The 12,430-nt window shown below is 38.9% G+C and overlaps 1 protein-coding gene and 1 pseudogene across 9 annotated transcripts in view; both read right to left on the reverse strand.

Annotated features, from left to right (window-relative positions):
- The window catches only part of XRN1 (5'-3' exoribonuclease 1), a 137,867-nt gene that overhangs the window by 92,092 nt on the left and 33,345 nt on the right, over nt 1–12,430 (reverse strand). For all 9 annotated transcript variants that reach the window (XM_064378771.1, XM_064378767.1, XM_021669568.2 and 6 more), the window contains exons 16-18: nt 9,120–9,289; nt 7,887–8,007; nt 7,692–7,790 (exon numbers count right to left, since the gene is read on the reverse strand). In XM_064378771.1, coding sequence (XP_064234841.1) covers nt 7,692–7,790; nt 7,887–8,007; nt 9,120–9,289 — 390 coding nt within the window. The remainder of the gene's footprint in view (nt 1–7,691; nt 7,791–7,886; nt 8,008–9,119; nt 9,290–12,430) is intronic.
- On the reverse strand, nt 11,947–12,040 carry LOC135275950 (U6 spliceosomal RNA; annotated as a pseudogene).

Below are 12,430 nucleotides of genomic sequence, written 5' to 3' on the forward strand. Positions count from 1 at the left end.
TCCTTATAGTAGAACGATTTATAATCCTTTGGATATATACCCAGTAATGGGATTGCTGGGTCAAATGGAATTTCTATTTCTAGGTCCTTGAGGAATCGCCACACTGTTTTCCACAGTGGTTGAACTAATTTACACTCCCACCAACAGTGTAAAAGTGTTCCTATTTCTCCACATCCTCTCCAGCATCTATTTTCTCCAGATTTTTTAATGATCGCCATTCTAACTGGCGTGAGATGGTATCTCAATGTAGTTTTGATTTGCATTTCTCTAATGACCAGTGATGAAGAGCATTTTTTCATATGTTTGTTGGCCTCTTGTATGTCTTCTTTTGGAAAGTATCTGTTCATATCCTTGGCCCATTTTTGAATGGGCTTGTTTGTTTTTTTCTTGTAAATCTTTTTTAGCTCATTGTAAATTCTGGATATCAGCCCTTTGTCAGATGGGTAGGCTGCAAAAATTTTTTCCCATTCTGTTGGTTGCCGATTCACTCTATTGACTGTTTCTTTTGCCGTGCAGAAGCTGTGGAGTTTGATTAGGTCCCATTTGTCTATTTTGGCTTTTGTTGCCAATGCTTTTGGTGTTTTGGTCATGAAGTCCTTGCCTACGCCTATGTCCTGAATGGTTTTGCCTAGGTTTCCTTCTAGTGTTTTTATGGTGTTAGGCCTTATGTTTAAGTCTTTAATCCATCTGGAGTCAATTTTAGTGTAAGGTGTCAGGAAGGGGTCGAGTTTCTGCTTTCTGCATATGGTTAGCCAGTTTTCCCAACACCACTTATTGAACAGGGAATCCTTTCCCCATTGCTTGTTTTTATCAGGTTTGTCAAAGATCGGGTGGTTGTAGATATGTTGTGTCGCCTCCGACGCCTCTGTTCTGTTCCATTGGTCTATATCTCTGTTTTGGTACCAGTACCATGCTGTTTTGATTACCGTAGCCTTGTAGTAGAGTTTGAAGTCTGGTAGTGTGATGCCTCCTGCTTTGTTCTTTTTGCTTAGAATTGACTTGGCTATGCGGGCTCTCTTTTGGTTCCATATGAAGTTTAAGGTGGTTTTTTCCAGTTCTGTGAAGAAGGTCATTGGTAGCTTGATGGGGATAGCGTTGAATCTGTAAATTACTTTGGGCAGTATGGCCATTTTCACGATATTAATTCTTCCTAACCATGAACGTGGAATGTTTCTCCATCTGTTTGTGTCCTCTCTTATTTCGTTGAGTAGTGGTTTGTAGTTCTCCTTGAAGAGGTCCTTTACGTTCCTTGTTAGTTGTATTCCTAGGTATTTTATTCTCTTTGTAGCAATTGTGAATGGCAGTTCGTTCTTGATTTGGCTCTCTTTAAGTCTATTATTGGTGTATAGGAATGCTTGTGATTTTTGCACATTGATTTTGTATCCTGAGACTTTGCTGAAGTTGCTTATCAGTTTCAGGAGATTTTGGGCTGAGATGATAGGGTCTTCTAGATATACAATCATGTCGTCTGCAAATAGAGACAATTTGACTTCCTCCTTTCCTAATTGAATACCCTTTATTTCTTTTTCTTGTCTGATTGCTCTGGCTAGAACTTCCAGTACTATATTGAACAGGAGTGGTGAGAGAGGGCATCCTTGTCTAGTGGCCGATTTCAAAGGGAATGCTTCCAGTTTTTGCCCATTCAGTATGATATTGGCTGTTGGTTTGTCATAAATAGCTTTTATTATTTTGAGGTACGTTCCGTCGATATCTAGTTTATTGAGAGTTTTTAGCATAAAGGGCTGTTGAATTTTGTCGAAGGCCTTCTCTGCATCAATTGAGATAATCATGTGGTTTTTGTCTTTGGTTCTGTTTATGTGGTGAATTACATTTATAGACTTGCGTATATTGAACCAGCCTTGCATCCCTGGGATGAATCCTACTTGATCATGGTGGATAAGCTTTTTGATGTGCTGTTGCAATTGGCTTGCCAGTATTTTATTGAAGATTTTTGCATCTATGTTCATCATGGATATTGGCCTGTAATTTTCTTTTCTTGTTGAGTCTCTGCCGGGTTTTGGTATCAGGATGATGTTGGTCTCATAAAATGATTTGGGAAGGATTCCCTCTTTTTGGATTATTTGGAATAGTTTCAGAAGGAATGGTACCAGTTCCTCTTTGTATGTCTAGTAGAATTCAGCTGTGAACCCATCTGGACCTGGGCTTTTTGGGGGTGGTAGGCTCTTAATTGCTGCCTCGACTTCAGACCTTGTTATTGGTCTATTCAGGGTTTCGACTTCTTCCTGGTTTAGGCTTGGGAGGAGGCAACTGTCCAGGAATTTATCCATTTCTTCCAGGTTTTCTAGTTTATGTGCATAGAGTTGTTTGTAATAATCTCTGATGATGGTTTGAATTTCTCTGGCATCTGTGATGATATCCCCTTTATCATTTTTTACTGCATCTATTTGGTTATTCTCTCTTTTCTTTTTTATTAATCTGGCTAGTGGTCTGTCTATTTTGTTGATCTTTTCAAAAAACCAGCTCCTGGATTTATTGATTTTTTGAAGGGTTTTTCGTGTCTCTATCTCCTTCAATTCTGCTTTGATCTTAGTTATTTCTTGTCTTCTGCTAGGTTTTGAGTTTTTTTGATCTTGCTCCTCTAGCTCTTTCAATTTTGACGATAGAGTGTCAATTTTAGAGCTCTCCTTTCTTCTCATGTGGGCACCTATTGCTATATATTTTCCTCTAGAGACTGCTTTAAATGTGTCCCAGAGATTCTGGTATGTGGTGTCTTCGTTCTCGTTGGTTTCGAAGAACATCTTTATTTCTGCCTTCATTTCAGTGTTTATCCAGTCAACATTCAGGAGAAAGTTGTTCAATTTCCATGAGGCTGTGCGGTTCTGGGTTGGCTTCTGAATTCTGAGTTCTAACTTGATTGCACTGTGGTCTGAGAGACTGTTTGTTATGGTTTCCGTTCTTTTGCATTTGCTGAGGAGTGATTTACTTCCAATTATGTGGTCAATTTTAGAGTAGGTGTGATGTGGTGCTGAGAAGAATGTATATTCTGTGGATTTGGGGTAGAGAGTTCTGCAAATGTCTATTAGGTTTGCTTGGTCCAGGTCTGAGTTCAAGTCCTGGATATCCTTGTTAATTTTCTGTCTCGTTGATCTGTCTAATATTGACAATGGGGTGTTGAAGTCTCCCACTATTATTGTGTGGGAGTCTAGGTCTCTTTGTAAGTCTTTAAGAACTTGCCTTATGTATCTAGGTGCTCCTGTATTAGGTGCATATATATTTAGGATCGTTAGCTCTTCTTGTTGCCTTGATCCTTTTACCATTATGTAATGTCCTTCTTTGTCTCTTTTGATCTTTGTTGCTTTAAAGTCTATTTTATCAGAGATGAGAATTGCAACTCCTGCTTTTTTTTTCTCTCCATTTGCTTGGTAAATCTTCCTCCATCCCTTTATTTTGAGCCTTTGTGTATCCTTGCTTGTGAGGTGGGTTTCCTGGATACAGCACACTGATGGGTTTTGGCTTTTTATCCAATTTGCCAATCTGTGTCTTTTGATTGGGGCATTTAGTCCGTTTACATTTAGGGTTAATATTGTTATGTGTGAATTTGATCCTGTCATTTTGATGCTAGCTGGCTGTTTTTCCCATTGGTTGATGCAGATTCTTCATTGTGTTGATGCTCTTTACCATTTCGTGCATTTTTGGAGTGGCTGGTACTGGTTGTTTTTTTCTATGTGTAGTGCCTCCTTCAGGAGCTCTTGTAAAGCTGGTCTGGTGGTGATGAAATCTCTGAGTGCTTGCTTGTTCTCAAAGGATTTTATTTTTCCTTCACTTATGAAGCTTAGTTTGGCTGGATATGAAATTCTGGGTTGAAAGTTCTTTTCTTTAAGGATGTTGAATATCGGCCCCCACTCCCTTCTGGCCTGTAGGGTTTCTGCTGAGAGATCTGCTGTAAGTCTGATGGGCTTCCCTTTGTGGGTAACCTGACCTTTCTCTCTGGCTGCCCTTAGTATTTTCTCCTTCATTTCAACCCTGGCGAATCTGATGATTATGTGCCTTGGGGTTGCTCTTCTAGAGGAATATCTTTGTGGTGTTCTCTGTATTTCCTGGACTTGAATATTGGTCTGCCTTGCTAGGTTGGGGAAGTTTTCCTGGATAATATCCTGAAGAGTATTTTCCAGCTTGGATGCATTCTCTTTGTCACATTCAGGTACACCTATCAAACGTAGATTAGGTCTTTTCACATAGTCCCATATTTCTTGTTGACTCTGTTCATTCCTTTTTACCCTGTTTTCTCTAATCTTGTCTTCTCGTTTTATTTCATTGAGTTGATCTTCGACCTCTGATATCCTTTCTTCTGCTTGGTCAATTCGGCTGTTGAAACTTGTGCATGCTTCGCGAAGTTCTCGTGTTGTGTTTTTCAGCTCCATCAATTCGTTCATATTCCTCTCTAAGTTGTCCATTCTCGTTAACATTTCGTCAAGTCTTTTTTCAAGGTTCTTAGTTTCTTTGCATTGGGTTAGAACATGTTCTTTTAGCTCACGGAAGTTTCTTATTATCCATTTTCTGAAAGCTGATTCTGTCATTTTATCACGCTCATTCTCCATCCAGTCTTGTTCCCTTGCTGGTGAGGAGTTGTGCTCCCTTGTAGGAGGAGAGGTGTTCTGGTTTTGGGTGTTTTCATCCTTTTTGCGCTGGTTTCTTCCCATCTTTGTGGATTTATCCACCTATCGACTTTGTAGTTGCTGTCTTTCTGATTTTGGTAATTTTAAGTCTGTAGTAGCTGAACTCATAAACCCCCTTTTCTTCCCCCTAGGTGGTCTGTCCCAGGGAATTAGGGCGTTATGATTTTCCACTGTTGCAATGGTTTTCCCTGCCCACAAGGTGGCAGCCTAGTCACACTCAGCCCGCAGAGGCTTCGTTGAGCTGCTGTGGGCAAATTGTCCTGGGAACTGCAGGGTGTTTCCCAGTGGGTGACGCCCCTCCTCCACAGAGCTGGACCGTCCCGTGTTCAGCCGTGTTTCCGGAGGCATCCTCTTTGCCCAAGAAACTCTTGGGTTGAGTCCCTGCCTCAGCTCCCCTTGCTGGCCCAGAGGGGATCCGGTCTTGCTCACTCTGCACAAGGGGCCGCCGCTCCCTGCCTCGGGTGCAGGCAGAGCAGCCGCGCCAGTCCAACCAGCAGCGCTGGCAACCCGTGGAGCTTCTCCACCTGTGTATCTCCTGGTCTGTGGGCAGTAAAAATCCGCTGCCCTGTGAGCCGCTGCATCAGCCAAAGCAGCGGCTCTGAGATTCGTGGCGCGCCCTTGCCCGGGAGTGTCCTGGCTTGAATCCCTGCTTCAGCTCCCCTTGCTGGCTCAGAGGTGATTCAGTCTCTCTCGCTCTGTACGTGGATCCGCCGCCCCCCACCTCAGGGCGTAGGTTGAGCGGCGCGCCGCTCCGCTCAAACCAGCGGCGCTGGTGATCCGTGTGGCTCCTCCTCCTGTTAATCCCCTGGTCTGTGGTCAGTAAAAATCTGTCTGGAAATGCGGCGTCCACTCACCCCCTGCGCCTTCTTTCGGAGCTGCGATCCCGACTTCCTCCTAATCGGCCATCTTGAAAACCTCCTCCTTTTCCCTTCTATATATCTATTTCTAAATTCATTCTCCCAGTCTTTCCTTTAGTTTCTGAAGAAATAGTTGTCTTCCTTTCCCAGATTAATCCTTTTATTTAAGCCCTAGGTGAAATCCCTTATTAAACTCACATGGGGTCCTGTCATAATAAACATCCTTTCCCTCTACACTGCCTTTAAAACTTCCTTTCTCCATGGATTTTGCTTTATCAGCTGCATCTTCTCTTATCTATAGTTATGTTTCTATCATCCCTTTCAATGATAAACTTCTTGGCCAGGCATGGTGGTTGACACCTGTAATCCCAGCACTTTGGGAGGCCCAGGTAGGTGGATCACCTGAGGTTGGGAGTTTGAGACCAGCCTGACCAACATGGTGAAACCCTGACTCTACTAAAAACACAAAAATTAGCTGGGCATGGTGGCAGGTGCCTGTAATCCCAACTACTCAGGAGGCTGAGGCAGGAGAATTACTTGAACCCAGGAGGTGGAGGTTGCAGTGAGCCGAGATTGTGCCACTACACTCCAGCCTAGGCAACAGTGAGACTCTGTCTCAATAAATAAATAAATAAATGATGAACTTCTTGACCAAGGGCTTAATACTTACTACCTTTACTTCCCATCTACCCAATCCTAGCCTCGTCCTCAGGAACTGAAATTCTGCTTCCACCAATCTACTGAAATAGAATTTTCAAAGATCAACGTTGATGTTCTAATAGACAAATTCACAGATCTTATTTGAGTTTTCATTCTTCAGATTTATGCAGATTACATCCTCTGCTCCATTTTTCTGCTTCTCTATTTTACTTTGGAATCCTTCTTTCTTACCTCTCTGCTTCTATTGGCTTCCTCTTCACCATTTATAACTGTGGGCATTTCTTTACGCTGAGACCATGAACACTAAATGTACCTTGCCACCAGGGAAATGAACCTCAAGTCATCAATTCTTTGTTGACAACTTGAATATTCCTATATCTCTCTAAGCTCTAGCAAAAATGTCTACTTGCTCAATTCTCTCAAGGATGGTACATAATTACTACTGTTCTAAATGCACAAAAGGTAAGTTAATTTATTATGTACAATGAATGACTTAGGGCATTAGGGCTTATCCATCTTGTGAAACACTAGTTAAGAAAGGCTGGCAAGGCAGTTACAGTTAAACATCCTATGTCACCTTAAAATTCCATCATTATTTACCATTTCAACCCTGTAAACCATCAACTTCTCTGTTTTATCTTTCTATAATTATACTAACTATAATTTTTTTAGTTAGCCTGAATAGCTCAGTCATATTTACTATTAGTTTCTCTTTTCACACCCTGTATTTGCACAAATAATGAAACCTATCAGTTTAATGTCATCTTGCTCATCTAGATCTATTGCTACTTCCATAGTTTATGTCTCTATCACCTGATGATACAACCATTAAACTTGAAAGCTTTCCCGTTTTCTTCTATTTCTCTCTTGTGTAATTTAGTTTATTATACTGCCACCAAATTAATCTTTATGAAAATACCAATTTCAAGATAATGGTCATGAGAAAAAATAGTCCTTAGCCTGGCACTCAAGGTTCTCCATAATCTAGCCTCAATATGTTTTTTCAACCTTACCTTCCACTATTTCCCAACACAAACCCTCTGCTTCAATAAGCCTTATTTATTCCTTGTCTTCAAATATATCACATTTATTCTACAGAAAAGAGTAAGTGTTAAGAAATAGTTCAGACACACAAAAAGGTTAAAAGCAGTAATATATCACATTTTTGACGGAAATGACTGGCTCATGATATTTCTTTGGACTAGAATGCCTTTCCCCTCCTTTTTTTTTGTCCTAACCTGTTTTTTTCAGCACTCAGCTCAAGCCTATTCTCATTTACAAGTCTATACTTAATTTTTGGCTTACATAGCTCATCTCCTTTTAAAAATTCCTAGAAAATGTGTATATTCATTGTGTCACAATGATACAGGTTCTTAAACTATTATCTAATTAGTATGAATGTTTCTTTGCTTTATCCTTATTTAGGCTCTGAATTTCCGGAGTTATAACATGTAATACCTCTTTGGTAAACCGCCCAGCAGCTACAGTTTAATACATAATAAGCATCTAATAAATGAATGATAAATAAAACACTTACAAGTTCATCTGATTCTGTGTCCACTAAGATTTCCAACATCATGTTTTCTCCACGACTGCTTTGCTGGAATACTTGAACGCCACTTTTCTTCAAAAAAAACTTTAAAAGAATTCAAAGAATTTAATTTTAATTATTTCTCCATAATCACTTCACACTTAATAAAGTGAAAAAATTCTGAACTAAATAGCCACTGACTTTGTGTTTGATGTGTTTCAGAGTAGGAAATCCGCAAAAATATAATGCCTTCTGGTCAACTCTGGTTATTTTGTTTTTGCTTATGTCTACACGCCAAGCATCTAATGATATTATTTTATACCTAGAAAATAAATCAAGGCATTTAATTTAAAATTAAAACATTACAAACAATTAGTTTTTTAACTTTCCCTTGAATAAACTGTAAGAGCATCCTTGCTTTTAAAGAAGAGAATGCATCCTGGCCAACATGGTGAAATCCCGTCTCCACTAAAACTACAAAAATTAGCCAGGCATGGTGGCATGCACCTGTAGGCCCAGCTACTCAGGAGGCTGAGGCAGGAGAATAGCTTGAACCTGGGAGGCAGAGGTTGCAGTGAGTTGAGATTGCACCACTGCATTTCAGCCTAACCGACAGAGCAAGAATCCGTCTCAAAAAAAAAAAAGAAGAGAATGACAATTAGTTCTAGACAAAGAAAACACAAGCAGATGACCAGTTTCTCTAATGTTACTGGTCTAGACATAATCACGTCTGTAGATTACTAAGTAGAGATTTTTCCCACTAATCTAAAACAAAATTATATATACAAATTTTAAGAGAAAATGTGAAGCATAACACAGATCTCTATTTTGTCCATGTTCCAAAACCCAGAATAGAAAATAAACATTTTATAATGTTTATTTTATCTTTCTCTTTGCTTTAACAAAAGAAAAAGTTATAACTGAGAGATGTTCACTTTATTTGCAACTCAATTGCTACCTGGTTAGAGTATTTGCAAGGAAGATGAGAGAAGAGAAAAAACAAGACATTTTAATGAAGAGAAAAAATGGAGCTATTTTATTTCTTATTTTCTTCTTTCTAGTTGGGTGGCTGGGGAGTGTAATCATCAATGTCACAGCATATCAAATGATGCTGGGAGCAGAGACATTGACAATGGAAACAAAAATTCACATGTCCATTCGAGGGAGACAAAGTGCAAGGATATACACTAGAGAAAAAATTCAAACACTTTTAATAGAAGAAGGAAAGAGAGATGCAGAATCTGACCCAAGTAGAGAATTACAGACACAACAATTATAACTCACTCAGCAAGTCAGATGCAACTCATTGGTTATCAATTGTCTAAACTATTTGCTAATTCTCCAAATTGATATTCAAAGCTCCCTCTCCCCAAGTCCCCACACCTATGTTAGGAGGGCTCCTTTTGTTGTTGAAAAATTACCAAATAACATTACCTTGTACAACATCGTTCTATGGCAGGGAACTTTTCTGGCCATGGAGAAGGATAGATAAACTCTGTGTCTCTATCATACCAGCACATTAAGCACTCACTATGTTGGTTCCTTTTCCTCTCTTCCTTTTTGAGGGAGTGGTTACATGTCTCCATGGCTTCCAACAATCGCTTCTGAATACAAAGATTGAAGAGAAAGATTAAAAGTACAAAAATTCTGTAATCTCAACACACAGAATAAGTCTTTTTTCCTCCATATACAGAATAACTATTTGTGCTCTTGAAAAACAAAATCTTAACTAATGAAACTCTTCCATTTTATTGCATGAAAAAGTCATAAGCTATTTACTGTTTTAAAGGGCCCTAGAATATGGCTGCTACTGCAAAGTCCTCTGAAGCTATTACCCAAACAGCAGTCACTAAAGTGCAAATAAGCAAGGCAGCAGAAAATCAAATTTTAAGTGTAAATCTATTACAATTATTGTATCATAAATCACAGAGCATTAATCTGTTACTTTACAAATTCTGTAGTATAGCAATACCCATCATTCAAATTAACTTTTACATTTAAAGTAATTTCACTCAGGATATCAATGGTTTAAAATAACTTTTTTAAAAAAAGAATAAGATACCAGTGTTAATATGGAAGAATGAATGTATGAACAGTAAACAGTAACCAGGAACTTGTCTTACTGGATCCTGTCACTTTTGATAAAGTTACTGTAATCAAAACACTAGTATTGGCACTGAAAGACACCAACAGACCAGAAGAACAGAATGAAGTTCAATAATAGACTCAAATGCATGTCCTTTAGGTATTTAAATAATGATGATGTCCTAAGTAGCTATCCAGCTGGAAAAAAAAAAAGCATATACACTTCTAACTTCCTACCATATATAAAAACAAGTATCACAATAACAAAATAATAAATGTATCAGAAGAAAATCTAGGTGGGTATTGATGATTTAGAGTAATAAAATTTTGTTTTTCAAGAGCACAAATAGTTATTCTGTATATTGAGGAAAAAAGACTTATTCTGTATCACTTTCTTTTATTTAAGGAAGACAGAAAAAATTCTGACAGCCTTGAGGGGAAAGAGATTTTTTAAGTAAAAGATAATATATATGACAGAAGATGCCATATACAAATGAAGAGACAGATGTGATACTGAGGAAAACTATTTCTAATATACAAAGTAGCTAGAAATCAAAAGAAAAAGAAAAATGGGAGAGAGAATATAAACAGGCAAATTACAAAAGAGAAAATGCAAAGGGTAAACATACGTAAAAGTCTTTAAATAAGACATATAGACCAATGCAACAAAACAGGGAGCCCATAAATAAATCCATAATTTATACTATCTGATTTTTGACAAGGTTGCCAAGAACACACAATAGGGCAAGAATTGTCTCTTCAATAAATGGTGTTGAGACAACTGAATATCCACATGCAGAAGAAGAAACTTGGACTTTTATCTTACCATAAACAAAATCAACTCAAAATGGATTAAAAACCTAAACATAAAGACCTTAAACTATAAAACTACTAGAATAAAATATAGGAAAAAAGCTTCTTGACAATTATCTTAGCAACAATTTTTTGGATACAACTGGTGACATGGCTGAATTAATGAAGTCATATTTGGGAGAAAGTACATGGCATAAAGGCATAAACATTTTTGTTTTTGTTTTGAGACAGGGATTTACTCTGATGCCCAGGCTGGAGTGCAGTGAGGCAATTATGGCTCACTGCAGCCTCGACTTCCTGGGTTCAAGTGATCCTCTCACTTCAGACTCCCAGGTAGCTGGGAATACAGGCATATACCACGATATCCAGTTAATTTTTTCTTTCTTTTTTTTAGAGATTGGGTCTTGCAATGTTGCCCAGGGTGGACTTGAACTCCTGGGCTCAGGCAATCCTCCCAAAGTGCTGAGATTACAGGCATGCTGAGATTACAGATATGAACCATAAACATTATTTTTGATGAGAATTTCAGCTGGAGGATGAGCAGAACAGTTGTCAAGATATAACAAAATCTTGCAGTCAACATCCAGTCAGCCTCCCTGCAGTGAGCACAGGCTGCTGGTACAAAATGTTTGTGAAACCAATCTGAAAAAAATGTCCCTGGTGATCCATGCCTTTTTATTAGCATAATATTGGACTGGTAATAAATTCACTCCTTGAAAACAGTGAGAACACAAGCTTTTGCCTATCACAGCAAGTTTACTTATGCATGCCTGCTGCATAAGTATATCCCAGCACAGTTATTTGGTCCTTGGCATCCTTAATTCTTGGAAGGGCTGTTTTATCAGCTGCAGTCAGTGTCTTTCTGGGGCAATAATGCCCAAACAGTGATGTTTCATCACTATTACAGACTTGTTCTGGCATCATTAGCAAAGACCTTGGCAAATGTGTCAATGAATTTCTCTTGCTTCGTGATCAGCAGGTGCTTTATCATGCCAAACATTTAAAAATTCAATGCTGTGTCTTTTAAAATTTATTTATTTATTTTTGAGACTGAGTATCACTCTGTCATCCAGGCTGGAGTGCAGTGGCACAATCTCAGCTCACTGCAACCTCTGCCTCCTGGGTTCAAGCAATTCTCATGCCTCAGCCTCCTGAGTAGCTGGGACTACAGGTATGCACCATCACACCCACCTAATTTTTGTATCTTTAGTAAAGTCAGGCTGGTCTGACTTTACTTTAGTTGGCCAGGCTGATTTTGAACTCCTGACCTCAAGTGATCTGCCCACCTTGGCCTCCCAAAGTGCTGGGATTATAGGTATAAGCCACCTTGCCTGGCCTATTGTTTCTATTTTTATTATTATTTTTTACTATGGAATGCCGAATTTGCATGTCATGCTTGCCCAGGGGCCATGCTAAACTTCTCTGTATCATTCCAGTTTTTTTCAGTATAGATACTGCTGAAGTGAGCACTGTGTCTTTTAAATTTTTGCAACCAGTCTGTTGAATGTTCACAGTTCTCTTCAATTTCCAGTTCACTGTGATAGATCTGTTTGTTTCATTATCAGCCTGCTATTAAATGGCATGTATTCACTGCAGTGCTGACAGATATGGTACTTCAATACATGACTGATATCTTCATTTGTAGCTTTATGCAGTATTCTCTTTTTCATCAACTTCCGCTCATCACTTTCAGCACAGAGTATCAACCGCTTACCCTTCTGTTTCCTCAGGTCATATATGGACATTCTAACATCATACTCTTCTGAAAGACAGTTCACACCTATACTGCTGTCTAGTTTCTCCAACAACTTGACTTTCTATGCTACAGGTAAATATAAATGCCTCCT

This window comes from Aotus nancymaae, unplaced genomic scaffold (genome assembly GCF_030222135.1).
Source record: "Aotus nancymaae isolate 86718 unplaced genomic scaffold, 86718_ANA_hifiasm-v0.15.2.pri h1tg000019l, whole genome shotgun sequence".
Taxonomy (NCBI): domain Eukaryota; kingdom Metazoa; phylum Chordata; class Mammalia; order Primates; family Aotidae; genus Aotus; species Aotus nancymaae.